The sequence below is a fragment of the Antrostomus carolinensis genome, unplaced genomic scaffold (genome assembly GCF_000700745.2).
Source record: "Antrostomus carolinensis isolate BGI_N321 unplaced genomic scaffold, ASM70074v2 scaffold11637, whole genome shotgun sequence".
Classification (NCBI taxonomy): Eukaryota; Metazoa; Chordata; class Aves; order Caprimulgiformes; family Caprimulgidae; genus Antrostomus; species Antrostomus carolinensis.
This window is the reverse complement of record NW_010326660.1, coordinates 30,574-58,544: the sequence shown is the minus strand read 5'-3', so window position 1 is coordinate 58,544 and position 27,971 is coordinate 30,574. Positions and strand designations below refer to the sequence as shown.

At 35.4% G+C, this 27,971-nt stretch overlaps 1 protein-coding gene across 1 annotated transcript in view; it reads left to right on the top strand.

Moving 5' to 3' along the window:
• Positions 1-3,250: 3,250 nt before the first annotated feature.
• TNFRSF19 (TNF receptor superfamily member 19) overlaps positions 3,251-27,971 on the top strand; it is a 42,386-nt gene continuing 17,665 nt past the window's right edge. Inside the window, exons 1-4 of the mRNA XM_010171659.1 lie at positions 3,251-3,335; positions 5,035-5,145; positions 15,048-15,226; positions 16,662-16,747. Of these exons, the coding sequence (XP_010169961.1) occupies positions 3,270-3,335; positions 5,035-5,145; positions 15,048-15,226; positions 16,662-16,747 (442 nt within the window). The 5' untranslated portion in view covers positions 3,251-3,269. The remainder of the gene's footprint in view (positions 3,336-5,034; positions 5,146-15,047; positions 15,227-16,661; positions 16,748-27,971) is intronic.

Genomic DNA, 27,971 nt, shown 5'->3' with positions numbered 1-27,971 from the left:
CTGAACCTACTGAAGTGCACTGAAGTTTAAGACCCATATACCTGCAAGCTTATTTTGGAAGATTTGATGATTATAAAAGACAAATTACCTAAAAGATATCTCGTATTATATCATAGACCTAAAGCTATGGAATTGCATCATATGCATAGTGATCAGTCCACAAATGTGAAGCTCGGTAAAATGTGTAGATGAGTTGGAGAAGTCCATGATAGTTTGATGCCAGTTCTAAAACACTTGATTTTGGAAATTTACTCTGGGTTTTGGAACTCCTGATGTTTGAAGGTGTTGGATTTGGCAAGAGTGTTAAAGGCAGTGGATTTTCTTTGAAATAGAAAATGTTTCATAGGTGCAATAAAATTTCCTCACCTAAGTCAACAAAGTGTGTTTTAGTACAGTGTGCTTCTCCATATGTGTTCTATGTTCTAAAAGTCTTTGAGGTACATCCTATAAGAAGATTATTTTATAACAGATATAGCAACCCCAAAACTGAAATACGAGCTGTCAGCGTGACCAGCAACACTTTAATACTGGTTGTTTTTCTATACTACCTTGTGTGAAGAACTGCCATTTGGTTTTTAATCCAGTTATGACTCCAGAATATTGCAAACATAAAAATACATCATTACCTTTGTTTCGGTATCGATTTTAATAAATTGTTCATATGCTAACACTTTTACAATATTGGATATTCAGGTTATTGCATATTGGAAGAAATGTATAGGATGAATGTTGCTTCATTGCATAAAGCTAATAAAGTTTTATTGCAATAATATGGCAAGTACTGAATCTGCTGGCCAGTTAATCAGGCTGTTCTTAATTTTCTTTATTTTTCTGTACTTAGGTGACCTGCTCAGAAAAAATTCACAATTTGGATTATGCCACAGCTCCATATTTTAGATCATTAGGCTTAGCATAGCTCACCAGTATTGTTTGTATCACTAATTCTATGTGAAACGTGACATAAAAATATACGATTATTATGATATTCAATTTCTTTTTGATATGTCACACATCTATTTTCAGAATCAAAAGTAAATATTGAAATTTAAAATAAAACATACTTTTAACCTTATAAAGAATCCCATTTAAAAAATTTTAGTAGTGTTATATAGATGGACATAGTTACATTAGAACTGTGCTATGTTTTATTTCTTTAACAGTAGTATTATTAAGGAATATAGTGACTGTAAATTCATATGACTTGGAATAATCACTTGACATTCAGTTCTAAGCAACTCAGTTACATTTACAGCTTTATTTCACTTGCACACTTAGGTTAAATTTTGCCTTCTATAGCAATTAAGAAAGCATATCAAGTATTTAATTTTTTCCACTGCCAACCATTATATGAAATCAGTAAGTCAATGAGGATTTTTCTTCCAAAACCCTTTCATTTCAGCATGATCCTTTGCATTAATATTTAATCAGTTTATATCATTCAGCTTTTAGACTTTTAGCTTTATTGGCTTGTCTTCTCTGAACCAAGTGAAGTTAAGCTTGTTTTGCAGGGCGCTTTTCTGTAATATTGTGTAGAGTTGTTTATTGTATTACTATTCTTTCCATTTTTCCATTTTTTCTACAGTACTTTTTACACCAAATTGTTTTATTTGGGTCATCCAGAATTCTTTCTGAGATTTCCCATTTCATCTTTCTCTGCTTATTTTTTTTTTTTTCCTCAGACTGAAAAAAGCAACCGATGTCCAATACTATATCTGTATGTATTTGTATTATTTGATGGTGTGCCTTCTTTTTTACCCATGTTGACATGCATATAATCTGATAATTGTTGTTGGCCCACAGACCATTACCATCGCTAAGTGAGAAATAACCATAAAAATGTAATCTTGGCTTTCCTGTAGAGAGCTGCCTGACGTACCTCTGTGCTTGTTCTGTTCTTCCTAGCAGACTTCAGCTCTTTTTACACTTCAGATTGCAGTTATCTTAAGGTATTAATAGTGCCACTGAAGTATATTTTCTTCTTATTGATTAGAATTTGTTAATTAGGGTATTCATGCAGTAAAATGTAAAATTGTATGCTAATTATAGCTTATGCTTATTGTGGCTGTATATTTTTGAACTGTATTATGCTTGTTATAGTTCCATATTGTAAAGCATTTTGCAACTGTTCTTAATCTTTTTCTATACTACTTTCCTTATGTTTTGTGTTCCATCCTTTCATTTGTCAATCTGTTCTACTCTCAAATGATAATAATTACTTATTTTGTCTTTTGAAACAGTGCAATTAAGCATCAGTCCTTAGGCTTTGAAGTAGGCCAGAAATGTTTTAAACATTATTTTTCACATCTAGCTGAAAACAATGACATTATATTGCTGACATAAGGTATGCAAATTAGGATTAAATTCAAATAGCATGTTATGTAAGCAGGATTTATTTATTCTTTTCTTGTTATTGTTGCTAAATTGCAATTAATGATTGTGAGGGTGCAGTTTGATTTAATAATTCAAAAAAACTAATCCCAGATTAGAACTTCCTTTCCATGATGGTTGCAAATAGTTCCTCTTGCTTTTTTTTTTTTTGTCATTTGTTTATTAGCACTTCCTAAAAAATAATTAAGCAAGGCTTTATGGACTGTTCTTTCCTCTTTTTCTGAGATTATGATAAAAATTGTCTGAGGTGGGATGTGATTTGGTTATGCAGTTTGATGTCTTCTGTAATAGTCTTTGCCTACCGGATCATAAACAATCATGTCAACATATCTTAAGTTAACATCCCTTAGGTAAGTGGTAGAAACAGGTCCTGAGTATGTATCCAGTTCATTGCAGAATGAAGCAGGTTATCTTAACCACTAGGCAAACCCATTCTGTTCCACATTGCAACACAGAAGGAACGTTCTTGTGATCAGTTATGTCTTGGCTGATATGCGGCATATTTGAAGAAACTGATTTTTTTCTATTGATCAGGTACTTGGGCATCTAACAAACACGAAAGTTGTGTTAGGAATGTTAGATTTACAGATGTTGATGTTCTTTAATCTAGACTGATAGCAGTCTCCTTTTGAGAATAAAGGCTATAGAAACTTTGTATATATTGCCTTGTCTTCTAAAAAAGAACATGACTTTTAAAGCATGTATTTGTTCTTTAGCTTCCAGGAATCCATCTAAAATATTTTATGACATTAACAGCTACCCATTTTGACATGCTGAATGACATCAAGTACTATGGATGTATGACTCTTGCAATTTAAACAACCTTGTGAAATGTAATTTATTTTCTTTCCCCCCAAGGGAGAAAGGTTTAATTATAAGAAATGGACACTAAAGGATTACAAGGAGAAGATAAACTGAAGATGCTCATAATCTTACTTGCATATTTGGTAAGTTTTTGGGTTTTTTTTCCCTTCCAGAATAAATGTTGAAAAAATTGTGTTGGACACAGGAATGTTGTCTTTTTTTTTTTTTTTACACATTATTGCTAACAGTAAAAGTCTTAAACACATACATGTAGACAATTACGTATGCATTTTATCAATTTAGAAGTCAGCTTGGTCAGCTGATTTGTATAATTTCTTGCCACCCCTCACGTGCAATTATAAAATTTTACTTTTTGAGCCTCTTAATGGAAGAAGGACTGGAGTGGGACAGAAAATATAAGTTAATGCAGTGCTGTGAAGATGATAGTGCTTCACTCCAGAGAGATGGCAGAATTCTAGGCAATTTGCAGTGGCCATCTCTTGGTACAGCATACTAATATATATAATTTAGGTGTCTGGAGTATTCATTTTATCCGCAGACCATAGGGTAGCGTACAATTACATTGCCTACTCAGTGTGCTTCAACTGTGGCTTGCAGAGGCAGGCTCTAGAACTCAGGGTAATTAGCTCTTCATAGCTATCAGAAAGACTTTGGTCTTTCTGAAGAGACTAATACACAGAGTAAGAATTTAGTAGCAGTTGTGCACAGCACCTTCTCTGAAGGAAGCCTGTATGTAGGCATTTAATGTAAAAGTCTGTTGATGGAACTCACAGGGTTTGCTAATGTTCCTGGGTAGGATTGCACTGACTGTGCTGAGACTTGGCATGGCTGATACTACTGCTTATGGTATTTCTCGTAACCTTAGTTTCTGGTTTGGTCAGATAATGTGCTTAAATGCCTTTGAAGGCAGAAATTGCATTCTCTCTCGTTGGGCCCATTAAATATAAAGTGATAGTGAAATTTAGAATAAATAATATTCATACAGGTTTGGGGTGCTTTTTAAGTTTCCTAAAGGTTTGAGTGACCTTTAAAAATCTCTAAATATTTCTGTTTAAAGGAATAGATTTTAGTTTATCTATTCAATTGTAGTAGCATCATTAAAAAAATTAAAAATCACAAATAAATCATAGAATCATAGAATGGTTTGGATTGGAAGGGACCTTAAAGATCATCTAGTTCCAATCCCCCCGCCTTCAGCAGGGACATCCTCCACTAGATCAGGTTGCTCAAAGCCTCATCCAGCCTGGTCTTAAACACTTCCAGGGAGGGGGCATCAACAACTTCCTTGGGCAACCTGTTCCAGTGTCTGACCACCCTCACAGTGAAGAACTTCTTCTGAATATCTAATCTAAACCTCCCCTCTTTCAGTTTAAACCCATTTCCCCTTGTCTTGTCATTAGTTGCCCTTATGAAAAGTCCCTCCCCAGCTTTCCTGTAGGCCCCTTCAGGTATTGGAAGGCTGCTATAAGATCTCCCCGGAGCCTTCTCTTTTTCAGGCTGAACAGCCCCAACTCTTTCAGCCTGTCTTCATGAATGAAACATGGCAGTATAATGTAATGCGACATAGCTTACTGTAATGAAAATTGTAGCTTTAGTAAATGGTCACATGCATTTTTCATCATGGTGAGTAAGGTGAGGAACTCAAACTCATGTTCAAACAATTGTTTTGTTTGAACACAAGTGCCAAATATCAAGCAGGTCTTCTAAAAATTGTAAAATTATTGCAAGTCACTCAGTACTGAGAACCTTTCAAATTCCAGCCACTTAACCATAATTTGTGAGGTTTTGTTTGTTGGTTTTTTTTTTTTTTTTTCCTTTTAGCTAAGTAGGGTAATTTGTGAGACTGGAGATTGCAGAGAGCAGGAATTTAGGGACCACGCTGGAAACTGTATCCTCTGCAAACAGTGTGGACCTGGAATGGAACTGTCAAAGGTAAGCAAATCATGCTTTCTTAAATTTATTTTGTTTCCAGTAAGTGCATTTATGTATGTTATTAAAATAATAGGTATCTGTATTTATGTGGAAATATTTTTTTGTTATTTTGGTGTTTGAACCTTTCACAGTTTTCCAGGTGTCATGTTTGCTGGTTCTCTCTATATAAAATGCTCAGTTCAGAAAAATTATTATGCCATTAATAAAGTGGCATTGGAGGATCTTGGTATGGGCTCTCAATTTTTTTTATTTTTTTTTAAAGATGAGTTAGTACCATAAAGGGGGGAAAAAAACCTACAGGGAATTAAGACTGAATAACCTCACTGTGTAGAGGAGAGTATGGAAAATAGTGATTGGTACAGACCACTGAAATGTGGGGTGCTTCATTTTTACAGTGCTGACTTTCATAGGATCATAGAATGGCTTGGGTTGGAAATGACCTTAAAGATCATCTAGTTCCAACCCCCCTGCTGTGGACAGAGTTGCCAACCAGTAGATCGGGCTGCCCAGGGCTCCATCCAACCTGGCCTTGAATGCCTCCAGGGATGGGGCATCCATAGCTTCTCTGGGCAACCTGTTTCAGTGCCTCTTAAGTGAAACTACCACTATAGACAATTTTAAAATATTTTATTTACAAAAATTTGTCTTAACAGAATAATTTGTAATAAAAATAAGGGTATAAGCACATAAATACAGAATAGGATTCAAGGGAGAACTGAGATATTTCCTTGAAACAGCTGGGAGATGGGTGATTGTTCTGTTTTCACTAGCTCAGTGGTTGGAGTGCTTTGGGAAACTAGATTCAAGCTCAATTGCTTTGTTTTACAACCTATCAAAAATGCTGTAAACCTAATCCAAATCTTTATGCCGTGTAAAGTAATTGAGAAGGTTGAGGCCAGAAAAACACATGGTAATATGTAGAAAGCAGATGATCAAGAAGTCAATCAGTAGGAAGTCCTTGTTAATATCATGGAGAAGGAAGTCACAGAATCACAGAATGTTGGGGATTGGAAGGGACCTCGAAAGATCATCTAGTCCAATCCCCCTGTGGAGCAGGAACCTAAATGAGATCACACAGAAAGGCGTCCAGGTGGGTCTTGAATGTCTCCAGAGAAGGAGACTCCACAACCTCCCTGGGCAGCCTGTCCCAGTGCTCTGTCACCCTCACTGTAAAGAAGTTCCTTCTGAAATTTAAGCGGAACCTTCTGTGTTCCAGCTCACACCCATTGCCCCTTGTCCTACCATTGGGCATCACTGAGAAGAGCCTGGCTCCATCCTCATGACATTTGCCCTTCACATATTTATAAACATTAATGAGGTCTCCCCTCAGTCTCCTCTTCTCCAAACTGAAGAGACCCAGCTCCCTCAGCCTTTCCTCATAAGGGAGATGCTCCACTCCCTTAATCATCTTGGTGGCTCTGTGCTGGACTCTCTCAAGCAGTTCCATGTCCTTCCTGAACTGTGGGGCCCAGAACTGGACACAATATTCCAGACGTGGCCTCACCAGGGCAGAGTAGAGGGGGAGGAGAACCTCTTAATATTTTTCTTCTTTTAGAACAATTGTATCTCTTCCAAAAGAAAATCCTCCTGAGTTTTGAAATTGGCAGTTTTTTTAGGAGTGCAGAAATGAATCGATGGAGATGAATGGTGACTGAGGTTATGGACTTGGATTCAGTAGAACTAGAAACTTAACTTGACAAAATTTCTAGCAAAATTCCAAGTCTAAATGCAAGTCAAGGGGGATCTTTGTTGCTTTCAGCACAGAGAAAGTAAGTGCTGTATATGAGCAAGGTTAGAGAACAGTAAAGGAAGGTATAGCTGAAACCAGAGGGAGGGAGGGATATGGTGGGATTCACTAACTTGATCAGTGGAGGTGAGAGAGATAATAAAATGAGTTTTGAGTCATGGAGAGACTGGATGTTTTGGGGGAGCAGATGTGTCATGCTAGAGTTCTGAAGAAGGTCAGGCAAAAAAGAGAGGGTGCAAGCTAGTATCATCATGGGTGAGTAGCCTCGTCAAGTCTCATGTATAAGCATAATTTCTTCAGAGTCCAGTTACTATACCTTGGACATCTTGTCCATTGTTAGAGTGTAAAACTGTGGCCAGACATAACTGTGTGGTCTGATTGCTACCTGATAGGTGGGGTCATAAAGCAAGAGAGAAGTAGCTGTCCTGCCCAGTGCCTTTGCATGCGGAAGGGCAAACTCTGTTTTGTACTCTTACTGGTAATGTAAAAAGGATGATAAATACAGAATTAGGGGTATTATTTAGGAGGAGGGAAGTTTAATTTTCAGGGTTGCTTTTTTAGGCAGGTATGTTTTGTAGATCCAAGGGGGAATTTGAAATGTCATTTTACGAAAATTTTTTAACACGAAACATTACATCTGATGTGTTTGTGTGTTTAAACAACAGGGAAAAAGACGCTTTCAGTTTGTGGCTTTGTATTTTTTACTATATTCGGCTCTGAAAAAAAATCACAAGTTAAGTATTGTGGTTTGTGGGTGTTTTGAAGAGATTTACTGAAATTGAGTGACATGTTTTCCCTCTCTCTCCACCCCCTGCAGCTAGTGTTCAGTGCATTAAGAGAAATACTTAAGTTTCACACTTTAGTGAAAATTGCATTCTGTGTTAGGCAGTATTAGTTAAGGTTTAATCATACAAACAGTGCTGTTGAAGTAGAGATTTGAAGATGACTAATGGGATGGATGTTGTTTTGTTTGGATGTTTTGGGTTTTTTCAGATAGGCCTTACATTTGAGGACTGAAAGGTTCTAGCGGGTATTTTAATTTATACAGGCACTTGTAAATATGACACTTTTAACAGTGGTCATACTAAAGCATTGATGTAGCCTACTTATCTAGTTGGCACATAAAAAACCAAAAGCATAAAAACTAATGCCCTCACTTTTCTTTCAATTTAATAAAGAAATGCTAAACTAAAATAGGTGTAACCTATTAGGTAACTAAAAGGTTATAGTTTGCAATAGTACACTATTCAAGTTATGGTTTTAATTTAACTGGTTTTGTTTACAATCTGATAGTCCTGATTCTTAGGACTAGTTTTTCTGAAAATATGAATGCTTAATTAATTTCAATGTATAAGCAGTCACTTCCCCAGACATCAACAGGCTTTCAAATACTATTTTCTGCTACTACACTGTGGAATAATTACTGGAGGTAACTTAGGAATCAAACTGAACTGAAAAAAACTGAAAAGATTTTGCTCAAACCTAAATGTTAGTGGAAGTATAATTTCATTTATAAATAAAGGAACAATTTTCTGTGAATGATAGCGAAGGATGTGGTGCTGTGGCTGTTACTGAAATGTAATTGAGAATAGTCTTGCTGAACTATTGCTTGAAGCAACAAAGTATGTTAAGTCAAAGGTCAGAACACAAAGGGAAAAGGGATTTAATTATATACTTGAAGTAATTTGCAGCACAGGGGGAGTTTTGTTTGCTTGGGTTTTTTACATGTGAGAAAGCACTGATGGAATTAAGCTGTAGTTTAATAACAAGTAATATGTCTGTTTTCCTATCAGATATTTAGTGCTCATGGATAAAACCAGATATACTGCTGGATGTGTGTGCATGACTCTATGTCTAAGTATATAGTAAAATACAATGTTATCGGTGGGTTTTTTATTTGGTTCCCTCTCTGAAGTGTTTTAAACAATTAATAGGTTTATTTTTTACATTAGTAACAAAAAAACTCATACAGAAGGCCAGCTATCGGGTCATGCAGCAGTGGATTGTGTGCACAGCTGATGTAAACATAGGTCCCTATTTCCTTCAAAACTTACTCCAGGTAGAACTTCTACTGCTGGTGTAAGTAAGCTGAAGCAGACAGGTCCAATGTCAAGGACTGTAGCTCCCTCACTTCACTCTTAGTTACAATGTAAATGTGTACATTTCTTTCTTGTCAGTACTGACTATACAAAAGTAGGAACTGTGTTCCTTTCAAAAGCCGAGTAGAGTTAGTAGGCTAAACCCTATGAAAGGAAAACTGCAGTTCTCGAGATAAAAATTGAGATAAATGCTGTGGTACAGATGGGTACTATGGCTTAAATACATTGCCACTGAATTGATCATCAACCAGTTTAGAACATGGGTACACTTGTGTGTGTACTTTCTTCCTTTTACCTTTGTTAAACTGAGTACGTGATGTTATGGAAATAAAAACTAATATGTTGTTACCTAATTGTGATATCTGTTTGTTTAAAAACTTAAGTGGGATTTTTATTATGGATAAAACTCAGTTAAGTCAACAGTCATTAGTTGTCCTTACTTAAAGGAAGACACAGTGACACCTGAAGATCAGATTTAAGAATCTTCAAACAGCTGCACAGGTGACTTAAGGTATGGTTAAAGCCTAATCAAATCAGGTCCTGTGTGACAGTCCAGTCTGTTTCCATGTCACCAGATACATTCAGGTATACCACAGACTTGCATCAACAGTATGGATAAATGTGTGGGGCAAAATACCACCTGTACAGAGTGTATAGGTGTGTGTTTATATACTTATTTTTACAACTATTAACTTGAGTTACTTATATGACCTTTGTTGCTGTACATGAGCGTTTCATAATACCTTTCTGTTAGGGAAATCCTGTTGCCTTTTCTTCATTTATGCATGAGACGCTAGCACGGAGATCAACTTGCCCATGGTAATGCAGGAAGTTTTTGGTGAAACAGAGCAGATAGAGGTCACAGAGTGAACAAGAGGATGGAGACTGTCTTCACAAGGTGCCACATGGACAAGACAAGGGAAAATGGGTACAAGTTGTATCAAGAGAGAGGTTTTCTCTCTATATAAGAAGGAAGTTTTTTACAGTGAGAATAACCATTCATTGGAGCAACCTCCTCAGGAACGTGATAGAGTCCCCATCACTGGAGGTTTTTAGGATGCAACTGGACAGGGTGCTAGATCTCATCTCTGCTCTGTGTCCCATGAAAGGTTTGACCAGGTGTTCTTTCAAGGTTCCTTCTGACCTGGGCTGTTCTGTGCTACTATGAGTGTTTAATTTTAGTTGCCAACTACTGCTCAATCTATTGGATTGACCTTCCTGTCTGCATAGATAAGCAACTTCAGACACCCTTTAAAGCATGAAACAAAAAACCCCAGCCTTATTTCACGTAGCTAGTTCTGAATCTACACAATTTTCTGCTTTTGCTGTTGCATTTTAGTGGGGCTCTCTTTTTCAAGACTGTTTTAAAAGTAATTCTTTCTTCCTTAAAATAAGGAAAAATAGTATACCCTGAACTTTTCCTTTCTGATTCCCCATCAACTGTTCTAACAGCAGCACTGCAGGTGTTGCATTAATTAAGAACTAAAATCCGTTATCACTTACATTGATTGTATTTTTATAAAGTACTTTTAACATATTGCCATCATAAGAAAGCCAGCTTTGTTATTTTATCAACAACTTAGCATTGATAGGGAAGGGAGTGAAAGGTGCTTCTCCTGTTTGTTTGTTTCAGTGTGTTCATTTAAAAAGAAAAAAAAAAAAATCTATGTGGCCTTTTCTTCTCACAAACATGGTAATGTTTGTGAAGCCTTTGAACCACCGAAATAGCTTGCTTTTGAATGTGTGGGGTTTTTGTTTGGGGTTGTTTTTTGTTTGGGTTTTATTTTTAAGCAGTGCTTTCTTCTGGAGTTGGAGACTAAAATGGTTGTATCGATTCAGAGCAAAGTGTTTGCTTCATGTGGCTCAGCATTATTTAATTCCTCATTCATTTAGTAGGAAACAAAGCATCATTTAGTTAAGCAAGTTAGTATCTTTCATTCTTTAAGTGACAGCAAGTTGCCAGTGCCTGAATAGTCATTGGTGTGTCTTGATAGTAAGAACCTTTTTTTGTCCTATCTACCAGTAATGAGTTTCTGTATAAATCAAACCATGACTGAAATTTATATAAATCATAATTAATGCAGAAAAAATAAAATGGGGTAGTTTGGGTTTCAGCCTTTTCCTGAAAACATTCCAGTACAGAAATGAGAGTCCTTCCAGTCCTTTCACCATAATCTACTTTAAAAAAAAAAAAAGTTCTATAACTGTCTATAGCTTCGTGTTATTTTTTTATTTATATATGAAAAAGCAATCAATGTCTCAGCTTATCTCATCAAGCCTATAGTGCAACTCAGAACTTTAACTGCAATTCTAGACTGTTTTGTCAACAGATCACATCTGAGACTGTAGTTCAGAAACATTGAAATGACAGCTTTGACAGTAGTAAGTTCTTTCCACAGTGCCCTACCTGTGCAGTTATGCAGTCACCACAGATTTTTAGGCTGTACTGTGGAAAAGATCACTGAACTGATCACTTTTAATGTGGATCAGTCCCATGGTCCGATTTACAGCTCGGTCTCATAATCAGTTTTGTATCAGTACAGTTGAGGACAATGTATGACAAGGAAGAAAAAGCAGACATAAAAGGGAGAGAGTGCCTTAAGCCAGCATTTCCACCAAATGTGATGATAAATACTGTCACCAAGAGACTGCTGCTGTGCAGAGAGCCTATGGGACACAGGTAGCTTGATGGTTGCTGAGGCAGAGCTATGTATTGTGGGTTGCTTCCTTGCACCAGGTATATGGTGAAGGAAAAAGCGACCTGCATGTTGGCTCAGAAAAGGATCTGTGAATTAGAGAGGAAGGTACTGTTTGAAGCTACTCCTGAATGTAACAGTCCTCATACAGAACATCAAAGGTGGCGTGCTATGTCTGACATGTCCTGGTGGAGTTGCTACCATATTTAACCATCACTCTGTAAATTTTTGAAGCAAGAGAACTGCTTATGAGGAAGCCTGCCGTATCTCAGCTTGGGAGAGGCTAACACATGTTTCTGGGTCACTCTCCCGGAAGCTGGAGCAGATGCCTATAGGCCCATCAAATCTTACTCCGGATGAAACTTTTCTGACACTACTTAGCACTTTGCCACAGCAGCTAAATCTGACGTGTTTGCAGCACGCTGTTGCAACCTGTCCTGCTCAGAGACTTCTACTGATAAATACAGCTGATTACTGGAGTCTGGATGAAGCTAACCCACAGCCTAAGGTAGTTTTGGAAGCTAAGCCTGTGTCCTATTTAACAAGTATGTATACTGAAAAGTATTACTAAAAACTTCATTTCATGGCACCAGTGTAGTGCTGCAACCTGTTATATACCTGATAGCAATTAAAAGTGTCTTAATGACTGGAAGGCTTTTTCTTGAAAATACTCAAATATTCTTGTAATCATCATGGCCTAAGTGGAACTTCTCTGTGCTGTACTGTCTAGGGACTTACGTAGGTTGTGGATAATCAGTGGAACTAGAAACAAATTCTAAAATGTACTTGCAGATTATGATCTTAATAATGCCTGAAAGCATTTCTTTAAATGAAACTTGAGGTTATTTTAATTGAAAGAATGTTTAGAATCTAATTTACTGTTCATTTACTTTCTGCATTGCATTCAACTTTCGGGGAAAAACCATACCACTTAACTCCATTACCCTTTATAGTCTGTTATACTTTTGGTTGTTCTGTCTGATTTAGTGTTTGGGTATTATATACCGAAAGAAAATGTTAACACCACCAAGGTAATACTTTAAGAAGTGTCTGTATGATTGTGTGCTTTTAATATTTTTTTGTTTGAAACTAAGTTATGAGTTTAGTTAACTAGTTTGCTAGAGATTCCTAAGTGGCCTTGACTAGTAATCTCACTTGATATCTTAGTGAAACCCACTTCTAAACAAAGTTGTTGTGGAGACACATGCTTTAAAGGCAATGAGATGTTGTGATACTGTGATACTGAAAGCTGTATAAATATGCAGGAAATAGAAGTGCATTTGAATTTTGAGGTGTTTTTTTTTAAAAAAATAACAATTTTATTGCATTTTTCTAAATTATTGTTTGGGTTTTCATAGCTTGTACTGTGTGTCATTGGAGAGAGAAATTTTTCATTAATGTTACCTGATACTATTGATGGTAGCATTAAAAAAGAGGAAGTGGAAAGGGAATAGTGGTCTAAGCTTTCTTCACAGTATGTTTCACAGTAGGAGAAAAAAAAGTGTGTATTTGCCTGCTTTTTTTTTTCTGGTACAAAAATAAAAAAAAGTTTTGAAATCTAGCTAATTTAGGTTACAAGTTTTATTTCTCTTTTTTGAAGTTCTGGGGTGCGCTGCCACAAGAGATGAGCCCTCCTTTGAAAATATGAGTGTGAGGATAGAAAGGGTGAGGGGAGTTGGGAACTGTTCAGATCCCATCAGCCATATAACTTGACAGCTTCATAAACAGAGCACTAAGAAAACTGGTGCACATCAGTTTTGCACATGTACTGATAGAAGATGAACAGCTGGTTGTGTCTTTCCTGGACTGCTAAATTATAAAGTCCAAGATTTCAAAGGGTTTGAATCCATCGTCTAAATCATATCCTTCGGTTTTGGGAATGTGGTTAATTATGAGTACAGATCTGTTTGAAGTTCTGCCTGGTTTACAAGCTTAAATATTTATTTGCACCTGCCAGGCAGTTAACTACCTCGAATATTGTGTGAACATAAAAAGCACATACATAAAGTTGTAGTTGTTGTGGATTATATCTGCAGAATTCCTGGTAAGTAGTTAGAAGCCATCTTTGAAAACATTAGAGACTGTAAATTCCTTGGGCAGAAGATTTCTTTATATTGAATCCACCATTTTTATAACTTTAAAGTAAACCATTCCACATTACAAAGGACCACTAAGATGTGTCCATAGATCCAGCTACAGCAAAGCAGATCTGATAGAGCTAGAAACAATTTACTCAAGCTTTGGTAGTTTGGGGCCAATGAGTTGAAAGCATTTAATTCCAACTTTATTTCCTGGTGTTTGCTTTTTTTTAATCAGAAACTTCAAAGGTAGTCTGGAAAGGAAAACTTATAATTAAGTTAATTTAAGCCTTATATTTGAAAGTTTACTAGGACTTGGGAGGGACTGATTCCAAGTGATTTATCAAAATATATAAATATACATGGTTTGACTGAGTTATATAATATATACTATAACACTGCTGTTTGAATGATCTAAACAGAAAGAGTAAAGAGTAGGTATTTAGAAAGAATGTGTTAAGGAATAATGAGATTCAATGAAAAAGTCTAAATAGACTTAGGAAGAGCAAAATCTCCTAAAAGAAGTTAGTCTGGTTCCAGTCTCCTGTGGTAATCATGTAGCTTTGTATACAGTCTTACAATTGCATAAATGAAATTGAGTGTAAAACTGAACACAGTAAGATATTTTTAGGTGACATAAAATAGAACTTCTAGAACCTCCAGGTTCTGCAGGGCTATTAAACTTTTTCAACAGTTCAAGAACTGTTAGAACTGACGTGGATTGAGTTTCTGAAATTCTCAGTGGTTAAGCAATGTTTCATGCCTAGCTGATGGTCATTAACCAGCTCTGTTTTATTTGGTAACAGAAATTCTAAGCCTTTGAAGATCAGTGCACTCTCTTCAGCAATTAACTTTGTTCACCTTAGCTATGAACCTTTAATATCAAAGTGCTTCTTTGCTGTTTTTGTAACTGAGTAAGTGCCTTTATACTTCACTTGTCCCAGTTTCTGCACTTTCACATGACTGACCTAATTAAAAAACAGACAGCTCAATAATTCTACCATAAGCTAGTAATAATGAAACTGTGGGAGTCCTTGAAGCCCTTTATCATTCAAATACACAGTGGTTTCATGAATAAAGTGGATGACTAAGTATTACTTATAGAAGTAAGGGAGATTATTAGCAGTGGAAGACACATTTGAACTTGCTGAAAGGATGCCTTTTGTCTCTAGAAAGACCTACTCTCAGTAATAATTACACTAGGTCTTCATTTTATCCCAGCATTCTCTTGTTCATGCTTTCAGGAACTGAATAGCTTACTATTGCTTGTTAATCCCTACAGGAATGTGGCTTTGGATATGGGGAGGATGCACAGTGCATGACATGCAGGCCAAACAGATTCAAGGAAGACTGGGGCTTTCAGAAGTGCAAGCCTTGTCTGGATTGTGCATTAGTTAACAGGTTTCAGAAGACCAACTGTTCTGCCACCAGCAATGCACTATGTGGAGACTGTTTACCAGGGTAAGTCCATTTCTGAAAATGAGACTTAAATTCAAAACTAATCTGCATTAACATTTGCTTGTTCATTTTCTGGATGTTTGTATCCTTTATGTATGTACGAAGGTCCTAAGTTTTAATCTTGGCATTGCCAATAATCTGCAATGTATGATCTGACCACATATTTTCAGGATTGCAGTCTTAAGTATCTCGATCTATAAAAATGGTTTGATACTTACCTATCTGATCTATGAGTATTGTCTGTACAGCACCTGAGCAAAATACTTAAAAATACCAGGTTTTACTGGTAACTAACTTCACTGTTATTAAACATTTGTGAACATCCACAGTTACCTTCTTGAAGGCTGATCACATTTGCTTGCTTTTTCCCCCCCTCTTAAAGTCAATGCCTAATAATTCTCATATGCATATATATTTAGGTCAAAAGTAGTGGCTGTGGTTTATGCTCCTGAATTTCCTTCACCATGTTGGTGAAATCATAGAGCATGAAGCTGGCTGAGAATCATAAATGGATCTGAAAGAATTGTTTTGGAACAAATTGTAACTGTGGAGACTTGCTGAAACTGCTGTTATAAATCAGGACCTGTGCTTAGTTTGTTTTACAGTCCTCCCAGATCTGTGTTGCTAATCTTCTCTGTCTGTAGTATTAAGATCCCTAAAAGGCTATTATTTACATTGTGGCTAAGTTCCACTATCATAAATACCTGCCATGAATTTGTTAAAAGACATTTTTGATGCTTTTTTGAACTATGGATTGGTAGTTTAATTGGTAGAGTAGGTTATGAGAACCAATTTGCAATTGTTAACAACCTTTGTATTTTCAGGCTATATTTTAGAGATGCTTAAAAGTTCATATGTTGGTTTTATATATATATATATCTCAGACATTTTACTTTTTTAATATACTTTTTTTTTTTTATCAAATTCCTGAACATTGTTGAAGCTTGTACAGTTTTTCCTCTCAAGGCAGAAGCGAGGTGTTTTCATTTAAAAACACTTAGTAAAACTTGGGTAACTAATGTTGGTTTAAGTTGCAGTATAAGAAGGTGCAGCCCCATGTGTTAGATGTCACTCAGAACCACTTTTGATACTACCTGTGATCTATGTGGAAAACAGGATATTAATTTCTGTCTGAAATCTCCAGAATTATTTCTTACGTGAATATAAAATTATAGTGACTGCATTTGAACAAACAGGTTTTGAATTTTTCCTCAATTTACTTTAGATCTACTGCTGCACTGTTAATTAATATCTACTGTACTTTGGTTTACTTTTATTTTCTTCTATTTGCTGATAGTTTGCATTGGGACACAGAATGACAAAATTTTGCAGTTAGAGGATTTTGTTAATACACTTGATTAATTTTGTGAGGAAACTAACGAGTTTTGATTAACTGCTTTTTTTTTTTTTTTTTTTTTTTTATTCCTTTGTCTTCTAGATTTTATAGGAAGACTAAGCTTGGAGGCTTTCAAGACATGGAGTGTGTTCCTTGTGGAGATCCTCCTCCTCCCTATGAGCCTCACTGTAAGTGCTCCTTTCATCCTGTTGCAGGAGGAATAACTTTTTTCCTTTGAATGTTTTTGACTTGAAAGCTTGCCAAAAAATTACAGTCACAGTTATGAAGAATTATTTTAAAGGCTCATTTTCTTGTTAGTAAATTATTTTGTTAATGCATTTCAGCAGGTCCAACGCTATCATTGCAAAGTTCCATCATATGACCAGTCACTTGAGGATGAACATTTCTGTCATACCACATGATTAGGGAGTCTTGAGTCCACTTCTGATTTTGTCATATTAACTTTAATTTCTGGTTTGTGTTAATTCCAAAAGAAAGGCAGTCTTCCTAGACCCTCTGCCTACTGTCAGGTAGGCCTCAGCGAGTATGAATAGTTTTCTGACACCCAAAAGGGGTCATTTGTTGATACCTTTAAAAATAACTTTTATACTAAGGTTGCAGTGAGAGAGAACAATATAGATAAATATAGTACTATATACATTAAGAAGGAAATAAGTAATCAATTTCTTTGGTTTTGGACAATGAGAGAATTAGAATCTCTTTAAAAGGAGACAACCTCTTTATTCTGCAACAGAAGCCTTTTCACTACTTCTCCCAAGGCTACTGATGGTCTACATACCATCAAGTTTTTAATTCCATACAAGAAGTAAATTATTCTTGTTGCATTTATTGCTGTCTACTTCATAATATGAAAAATAAAATTGATTAAACATAATCTTGTGGAAAACCTTGGATTTACTTGTTTGTTTCTGTAAAAGTGAAGTTATATTTTGGGAGATTTTTCCCATATTCCAAGCAGAAACAATTATTTATAGAAAGAATGAATTGTCAAGTTCCTGAAATGCTTCCTGCTACTTTAGTAAGGATACATTGTTACTTAAAAACATTCTTTCTTTTTAAATTGTGCTAAATTACAGTATAACCTAGTATATGCCATGATGCATTAAATCATACTTTTAAATAACTTTGTATTTTATTAAATTTAATGAAATAATTCTTCAGCATTTCATATATTGCTTAGATAGTAATTTTTCAAGTGAGTCAGACTTTCTTGTTTTGCTTCCATTCTAGTTTTAGTGCCTTTTGGAGAATAAATTTACAAAATCAGATTCTCAGACACTATCTTTACTATTAAAACTTTTCATAATTCCTATACATTTCTCTTATGGTTTGAGACAATTTCATTATATACCTCTGAATCAGAATAATTTATTTTTATTAAAGATTGTGACATTGAAAACTAGTACATTGGATTTCTGTAAAAAGAATAAGTCAAGTAAGTTACAGTGTTTGCAGCAGTGACTCCTGCCCATGTATAATGTAAGCCTAGAAAGTAAATTCAAAATTTTTCAACTATTTTTGTAATATAAAGTTTAAATGTCTAAAGAAAGTATGTTCTTCATAGCAAACACTATAGGATTTGATGCCAAGAATGAAATGCTTATCTTGACTTACTCTGGAGCAAATAACTTCAATTCAGTGACTTGCAGAAGGTATTTCTGGACAGAGTCTGAACCCAGACAGGCATTTTCATCTGTATGTTTATTTTAATCAACCCAATTGATCAAATTAAGTATTATCCCCTTAATTTGTTTTCACTCTCTTTTTAATCTTCAAAAAAAGAAAGTGAAATCTGAAGTGCAACAGTAGAATTAGAGATCCTAGATCAGAACAATTACTAATTAATTTTATGCAGTTTTTCTTCTTTTTCTTCCTTGTTCCCTTCTTCTAAGAAAACCTGCTATTCAAACATAAATTCTGTTCTCTGGCACAATTGAAGACAGGGAAAAAGAAGAAATTACCTCCCTTATCTTTCAGCTTTGTCTGTAGTTAGTGACTCGTACTACTGTTTGTCTCTAATCTCATGGCTATGAGAAAGCCCTTGACTAAATAACAGAAGTGTTAGCAATTGCTTGTTTTTCATATTTCTGGTGCCAGGTTGTGATAATTGGCAAGTATTTCCAGCTTTTACAGAAGCAATAATAAAAAGTCTGAAATCATTAAAATGTTCTTTATTTACATACTAACCAGCCATTAAAATCTTAAATAATGGAAATCCTACCATGAAGTACGATTACTGTATGTCACTGTGGTTTTCAGAAGGCTTTTGTTTGGAATTTTTATATTGGCTCTTCAAGTTTCTAAGAGAAACTCTCAGTTCACGAGAGCATACATGCCTTCCACAGAGCAGCCTAGGATGTTATTCCCACAATAGTACGTAAATGAACTGAAATCTGTTTTGAGTTGTACTTAACATCAAATAGGTGGAAATATCTCAGTTTTAAGACTAGGTCAAAAATATGATTCTACAAGGAAGTGTAAGAAATGGTTTGTGAAAGCAAGCTTTTTCCAACTAATGTTGAAAATGTTTGCTGTTTATTTCAATAACAGACTTTGATAGTTAAGATATTTAAGACTGCATTACTTGAAGTTGAATGGAGACAGACCATTAGATGTATGGGGGCATGTTCTCCGTGATCAGAGGACTAAGTTCTAATTCTCTGCCTTTCTTATCCTTCTTTCTTTCCACTGTGAAGCAGAAAGTCAAATATTAGTGCAGCTAACTGTTATATTACAGATGAAAAGGAAAAGTTTAAATGTCATGTTTCAGTGAATTAATTGTCCTGTGAGGTGTGTGGCAATCTTTTGTTTGCTTAAGAGCTTTACCATAAGGACACAAAAACTCACAGCCCCCCTACCTGGACTAAAGGTTCATGTTAAAACTGAGACATGGATGAAGTTCTTTCAGCACTAGTAGCAGTTGATTATTACCCAGTTAGCTATAAATCTAAATACTTGCTTTTATCTTCTTTCTTTCTGTAGACATTTTAAAACAGATCTGGTTTAAATATTTACTCATGAAAAAATGAGTTTGTGAATTGCTAGAGGCAAAGTTGAAAGGATTCTATAATGAACAAGTAAAGAGAGTATTAGAGGCCAGGAGAATTGCTATCACCTTTGTGTAAACTTTAAAGGGGACACAATGACTTATGTGTGTTTTCAGGATGTCAGAAAATTAAATACACAGTGATACAGTTATATTTTAATTTACTTAGTTCAGGTAAATAAACTGTAAATACCAGCCCTATATATAGGGTGAGCATCTAAACATTAGATTAGAAATGAAAGCATGTTTTTAAAATTACTGTTTACATTCCCTTTCTAAACTGAAGACATTTTTCTCACCTGAAGACTTTTTTGTCTCAACTGAATGACAGAAAAGAAGTCCTTTGAACTGGGAACTAGAATGAAAACCCAATAAAAGATGTAATTTCTGAAATGGAAAGTAGCATAGACTATCCCAAACTGGTATCTGTTCAGCAGAGAAAAAGTGATGTAGATACAGTTCAGTGATTCTTTTTTCTCAGCACCAATTTTCAGAGGTCACTCTCCTGTCTGCTCAGGCCAGTGTTGTGCTGCCCCAATGATTATGCTTAAACTGTTAATAAAACTCTTCAGTAAGTGAGATTATGAATCTGTCCATGATATAAAAATAATTAAAATAACTCCCTTCAGGTTATTTTTAAATCTAACGAGTTTGCTAACCCCAAAACACTTGTGGTGGCACAACTGAAGGTTAGATGTGGGAAAGGCTGGGGTAAGGAGCAGAAGATTTTTCAAATATTGCTTTATTTAAGCGAGCATTATGTTTTCAGTTAGTCTGTCTTAAACAAAAAACATTAGAAAACATATTCTCTATCTTCTTTTGGTCATAAGAAGATGGCAGATTAAAATTAAAGCAATAGAATTATTTTATCAGCTTGGCTATGTCAGCTATTCCTACAAGTGATTCCTGTTGTATTGTTCAATTCAAAATGCAGAACAGCATCAGAATCACCAGAATCCTTCAGCATCTGGACGAGCTTTCTGCTAAGCAGAAGAACCTGTGACATTGAACTTCTCTGAGCTGTGTTAAAAAATAGTTCCTAGCACTTCCACATTACTGTTCCTTTCTGCACTAGTCTCCAGTCATTGGTGTTGCCCTGTTATGTGCAAATTCAGTCTAGAATTTGGCTGTATACACAGATAAATTGGAATAAACTGTGGGAGTCGAGGAGAGGAAATGAACACCTAGGTGCCAAGAGCATTTTACAGCCAAACCACCACCAAAGGAACAACATTGTCCCTTTTTTTTTTTTAATTATCTGCACTATTATATTAAAAAAAAAATAATAATAGCACAGTATGTCCAGCCAAACTCATTTTTCTTCTCCAAGACTATTCCTGATTGTCTTCATGATATAAAGGAAGGAGCATGGGAAACTGGGGGGGACAGGATGAGGGTGGGATACCACTCCATGTGGAGCTTGGGAAACCAGCCTCTACACGTTCCAGGAAATAAATGCATTCTTTGCTTCAGTGAAGCAGAAATGTTTTGTCGAATAAGTCACAGCAGTGGAAATATCTGTAGTTTGATTGTAACATCATGTGCATTTGAAACAAACCTGCACTCAGGTCTAAAATTGCTACCTTTTTTTGCCATGAGCCATGTTTTGAGATACTGATTTCAGCAATAGTGGTTTCAAAGATAAAGAATATCTCAGACTAGAAAAGAAACAGTTTTTACTGTGAGACATAAAAGTAAAGACTGTGGCTTGGTGAGACAAAATACATATACATAGTGAAAACACTACATTTTCATGGAAGACATCCATATCTTACCTACTTTAAATTTTGTTTCTTTAAGGAACTTCTACAACATTTTGACTGCCTCTACTGAGACTGACTGCAAAGCTTTATTTACAGTTCTCTTCTGTAGTTTTTTTTAATTAGTTTGCTTCTGTATGTTTACAGAATTGGTTTTTGAGAATTAAATGTAAATGTCCTAAACTGCAGCTGAGTCTCACTCTTTAAATTTACAAGGTTTGTTGTTTCACTAATTAATAAAAGTGCTATTTAAGGGAAATCTAATGGTGTTTCCTTCTTCCTGGTGTTAAAAGTAACTAGTATAGGCAAAGTAAGATTTGGTATAAATCTGCTTATTTACATTTACAAGGTTTGTGATTTTCTAAACTTTCATATGAGTGTAATGGCTATTTGAGTTATGCAAGGACTGTGGTTCAGAAGAAAGATGACAAAAAACTAGAAATTACAGTGTGCAGGGGAATACTGTAGGGGGACAAAATACATGATTAGAAGCAAGGGGGGAGTCTGGAAACTTGCTGGCTACATATGTGTTCTGTAAAATACTTTCACTAGGGGTAAAAGAAAAATTCCCACTGTCTCAGCTTTGCTGGAGTTTTTTTACATTATTTAATTAAACATAAATATAACATTTTAACTTGAGAGTAATTTTTGGATGACATTCAATTCCACATTAGTTTCTCTGTTTACATAGGGTAATTTTAATTTACTTGTATCACTTTCTTCTTCCTGTTTATAGAATTTTGTGATTTGAAAGCCATCAGATTCTAGATAATGTTTTTTCCAGCTATTAAGTTTTTCTGTAATTTTTATTTAGTTGCTTTATAGAGTAAACTTTGTATTACTAATGCAAAGCAGCCTTTGAAGGTAGGCTGCTTATGTGCATATTAGGCAACTGGCAAGTGAAAGTATATAAGAAATGAAACCATTCTTAATTATTTGGTTCTATTCCAACATATATAATACATCTTTTTTCAGTATTTTTTCTGATTTTGGGTTACCTCAAAGCATCTCTCATAATTCTCTTCGCCGTTTTGGACACTTGTGATAGAAAGCAGCTGGAATATTGTATAAACCTTTCACAAAAGTCATAAGGACGGACAGCTAATTTAAGTACAGCTAATAGCATCACTAGCTTGTAAATATCAGTACCATTTAATTACAGAGACATTAGCTTTCCATTATCTCATAACTGAAATGTACACTTTTGTAAAAATGTAATAAGTCAGTCTGATATTTTCCATATGTGACCTGATGGTAGAGTAACTGATCTTCAGGAAGTCTGAAACAAATTTGACTAGGTGTTTCAGAGAGATGAGAATTGTTCTTCATGTCTTATAAAGTTTTATTACAATTTTATTTATTTTACTTATCATAGATCAAAGAGAGTTAACGTAGAAAATCTAAATGTTTTCATTTCCTTGTCCTTGATAATTGTGATGCTTCTGACCTGTTGGGGAAAGATTCATGTATGACTTGGAGTCAAGCAGCTCCTTTTCTTCATGTTTTGAATTTGCTTTGCATGCTGGGCTCCCCTCCTAAAACAAAAAGTTTCAAACAAAGAGGGGGCAGATTTTTCCTTCTTCTACTCACAGAGATGTTACAACTAAAATTGGTTATGACAGTTCTCAAACATTGTTTAATGGTGAGGAAATTTAGATTCATTGACTGGTTTAATCATGTTCCAAAGTTTTGTTGGTTTTTTTTTTTTTTTTTTTACATACACATTCCCAACTTACTTTCACAAACTCCTGTTGTCTGTGCATCTCACTTCTGGGCCTGTATCTATAGAAGTACTTCATTATGTAGCTACTTATCATGAAATATGTTTTACAGTTAGTAGACAACTGATTAAAATTGTTACCCTCATTTCTATCCACCATCTTCTCTAGTCTCATCCCCCCAAAAAGGGGGAAGGTGGGGCAGGGAGTGCACCAAACACAGTGCGGGGGGGGTGGGTGGGAAATGAACTTTCCATAGAACAGAATTTAGCTTAAAACTGTTGAAATGACATTTCATTTTTTAAACATTCAAGAAAGCATCCAGTGTTGCTTTGCAAATTGATACCAGCCTGGACTTCTGGATTCCAGGGATTAGGAAGCCCTGTCAAGGAGCTACTGCTCCCAAACTTAACAGAATTTCTGTGTAGCCAGCCAGACACTTTACCAAGGAATCAAAATTTGGAAGCCAAAGTGCCCAGTGCTTCCAGTCAGTCTAAACTGTTAGACTCTTGTTTACTTCCTGGCACTATCCTTAAATGTTTTGATCTATGCAGTTAACTTTTTACAGAGCAAAATTTGTTTTGTTAGAAAGATTTCCAACCAGTTATAATATAACTTAGCCCTGCAAAACTCTAGGTGTGAGGGCTGTTCTAATGAATTGATTCACTTTCTACTAACTTCTGTAGAATGGAAGTAATCAGTGTAGCATGTCTGCTCTGTTATGAAAGATTTATCACTTGAGTGATAAATCTTTACTATAGTAAAAGGATAGTAACCTGAACAACATTAGCAGTTCTAATGAGTGTTTGAAATTTCTTGGTCTTCATCAAAGCTCTTTGATAGTAAGCAGGGTCACTTATTTTGTGCCTGCTATCTCATCTAAGTTAGCTTTCTTTGCACATCAAAATTTTATTTCAACAAGTGAATTTCAAGTAAATCTGTTCAAGCTACAAACTAAAAGAACTAGACTAGTAGTGAATGCTTTAGAAATATGCTTAGTATAGGCATAGATAGGCTTGTCAGGTTTTTAGAAGTACTTAAGGCTTAAATACCCAAATAGGCCGAGGATCCTGACTCCCAAAACTGCATCACCAACTATCCCACTCAATAGCTACCTAACTGTGCAAATGCTTAAGAGTCCTATGGACTACAACCATTCATAGACTATGGTCTTCAGGATTACTTCGCTGATTCTGGGTCCAGGTGGCTTGGACACATTGCAGCTTTACATTAGGCCAAAAGGATTGTGGTTTATCTGCCTTCCCCCAGCTGCAATGGAAAGGAAATGCATAAGCATGGACTGGGCAGGACGGTATCAATAGATGCCCAGTTGGAGAAGATTGACCCCATTCTGTGACATAGTTGATCCAAGAAGTAATGGAATTAGAATTTAAGGAGGCACCTACAATTTTTTCTATACTCTTCAGTGGTCATTCCAAACTTTAGCAATATTGAGCAGCTATGTGTCCAACTGGCACTGAAGCCATCAGGATGTCTCTCTTTTGTGATCCTAGTTTCATGCCTTATCAAATTAATGTCTGAATACAGCTCAATTGTTCTCAGATATCTTAAGGTAATGGCATTGTTTGTAATTCTCCCATTCTGACTGCAACCACAGGTGATGGTTAAAAAAATAAATTCCAATTTAATACTCATAGCTTTTCGAAAAGAGGGGAGAAGCATATCAACTATGTCTCCTGTTTGGATATGCTGATGCAAGTATACCAATAAGACCATTCTTTTATTGAATGGAAATGTGTTCAAATAGTTAAGAATTTGAGGGGGTTTTTGTTTGGTTTTTTTTTTTTTTAAGTGAATCTTAAACTGTAAATTAGTGAATTTCCATTTAAATTATTATCTGACTAATCAAGCAGTCAGATAATACTTTCCTCCCTACTTCCTGCTTTGTGTTGTGTGAAGTACAGTTGACTGGGTCAGACTTTCTGTTTCAATTATTCTGCTCTTTAATCTCAAATAATGGGCAGCCCTCTGTTCTGCCTTTTGCCACCTTTGTATTACTACATGTATTAAGACTGAGCAGAAAATTATAGAGGAAGTCTGCTGGTAACATCTCCTGGAAATTTAAAAAGCTGAATATGGCTCTGTAAAGGCTCCGCAAAGTTTAGCAAAAATCAATGCATATCAGAAAAAGGAAGAAAAACAGAAACAGGCAAAAGGTTTACTTCTGATTTTTTTTTTTTTTCCCCCTAATAAAAAGTATGTTTAACAGGAAGGAAAGTATGCAACAGTTGCTGAGAAACTAGTTTATGAATAGTGGGATGAAACTTGGAAATTGTAAATTCAAGTGGGGCGGTGAGAATACATTCTAAAATATGACTTATTGAACTGAAAAAGTTTAATGCACTGCTTCATGCACTATTGACAAGTAATCCTGTACATCAGGGAATGAATCTGCACAAAAGAGTCATTAAAATACATTTTTGCCATATTAACTGATGTAGTTTTGTACCTCTTGATTCAGAAAAGTATTGTATTTTTTATTTCCTTGATTGTGATTGTATTTGTACTTCTATAATGAAAATATTTTCTGTGCAGCTTTAAAAATACAAAAAGTCTTGAGATATAAATAAATATTTCTGTGGCATATGCACAATCAAGGTATGGTTCACTAACATAGACTTTGCAGTAGCAGTGCAAAGCCAAACAAAATTTGGATTAATGAATACTTCTTGGTAGTATTTTTTCCTGGAGGCTCTACAGAAGGATGTGCTTTGATTCCTCCTTTGTATCATTTTTTTTTAAGGAAATTGTTAAGCTTTTCCTTTTATTACATATGGTAATTATAGTATGTGATTTTTCTTTTGGCAAAACAAGGTTTGTTAGATTGATTTCACACATGTTGCCATAATTAAGACTATGTGAAACTTTTCCAGATCAAAATGTAGATAGAAAGTTCCACAGTGAACAGGCTTTTTTCATGTGTGAAATCTGTCTGACTGAGGTGGTACTTAATGGAAGAAGGAGGCCCAAACTGACAGACCAACAGGGAAATCCATCCATCTTTCAATAAATAAACAGTACCGTAAGCTCACTTTGTCCTGGCGAAGTAAAGGTTGGGTTTTTTATGTGGGTCTGAAAAGAATACTCTTTCCTTTGATTCAAGGGCAGTCATATATATCCCTTTTATACAAAATGCTGTTGATGCTAGTAAATGATAAACAAAGAGGTTGAATACTCATTTTAACTTAACATGCCAATTAAGACATTTGTACTTTTTAAGGGTTCACAGTTTACTTTCTCTGATGGTAGAGAATCATGAAGATCAATACTTCTATTACTAGCTGACAAATGAAGGAATGCTGTAGCTCTTGGAACAGAGCAAAAATACCAAACTAAAATAACCCTTTCTAGTTCTGTCCTGCTGTTACCTTGTACAAGATTGTGATATAATGCAGGTGGGATGCTGCCATAAGTTTTCTCTTCCAGAATTCATGGGCTTGTATCCCCTACTTGTGCAAATTGACCCTCACAGACATGCCTGAGGCTATTGATAGGAAGTGGTTTTTTGTTGACAGTCAAACATTTCCTGTCATTCCACAGCCATGTCATTTAAATTCTAGATTTATCTGGATCGAGCTGAATTGGGTTTGTTGTTAGAACCCCAATCAGAGTGTTGGTTATCACTGAGCACGTGAATAACTTCTTTAATGCCTCTATCATACTAGTCTCTGGATCTGTGAAAGAATTTTCCTTCCTGGCAGTTTAGCAGGGAAACTCCTTTTTCCTTCCTGGCCACTGAAGGCCAGGTTTCTGAGAAGAGAGAATTTGTCTTTAATTGTTTTTAACTATTACATACCTGAAGAATGCTGAGAGTTGCCTGTGGCCCATAGGTGTGACAGTTGTCATTTTTTGGCTGATAAAAATAATTTCAGAATTTAAAATTCAAGTGTTATTGCAAACCTCTTAAGATACATGATAAGATTAGAATTGTATCATCTTCAGTTTGGTTTCCTAGTGAAGACAGTATATACAATACCTTTGTCATTTATTATCCCTTTTAAATCCTTTCGACCCTGATGACTAATTTCTATCCATGCTGACAGAGTAACAGAGGCCTCAGACAAGGAATTTTGATTTTACAAAAACAAGTGATGTGGTAGTGAATAGGGAGTTACATTAATCTACTTACCGAGAAGGTTGTAGCATAAGTTCCTACCGTATTTGTCAACAGCAGAAAATCTACAGAAAGGAAAATAATGTAAAAACAAATGGTAATTTCTGGACCTCTCAAAAGTGCCCATTTGGGGTGGGGCAAGTGACAGGAAAATTTGAATACTATAAGTTTGAAAGTTCAAAAAATCATCTATTCTAATACAAAATCTAGAAGCATTAGCAGTCCCTACTTAGAAAGCTGCTAACAATGTGAATATTAAATGATTTTCAGAGTGAGCAGATGTAAATGTCTTCTATCAGATTTCATTTATTTCATTAATTCACATCATCACAAACTCAAGCAAATGTTAATTGGAGTTTACGTAAGTGGTGCCCATCTGGCACTCAGAAGGTTATATCAAATCAGTATATGGTAACATATAGGACAGATTTTGTGTCTTTGTTCTAACTCACAGCTGGCAACCCTATCTGCTAATCCCAGTGAAAACTTCAGTTTGACATACAAAACTACTTTTGAACTTGCATATCCTTCCCTACAGATGGCTGAGGGAATGAGTTATTGCATTAAGAGTGAAGTTAGGGATTTATCATCTGACAATGCAATGAATCCTTAAATATCTATTTTAAGAGCATATTTTACATGAAAAAGAAAGCTGAGAGAAACCAAAATACTTAGTTTTGCATTTTTTTATGTAATAAAAATTCATTGTAGAGACATCACTTCTTTTTTAGG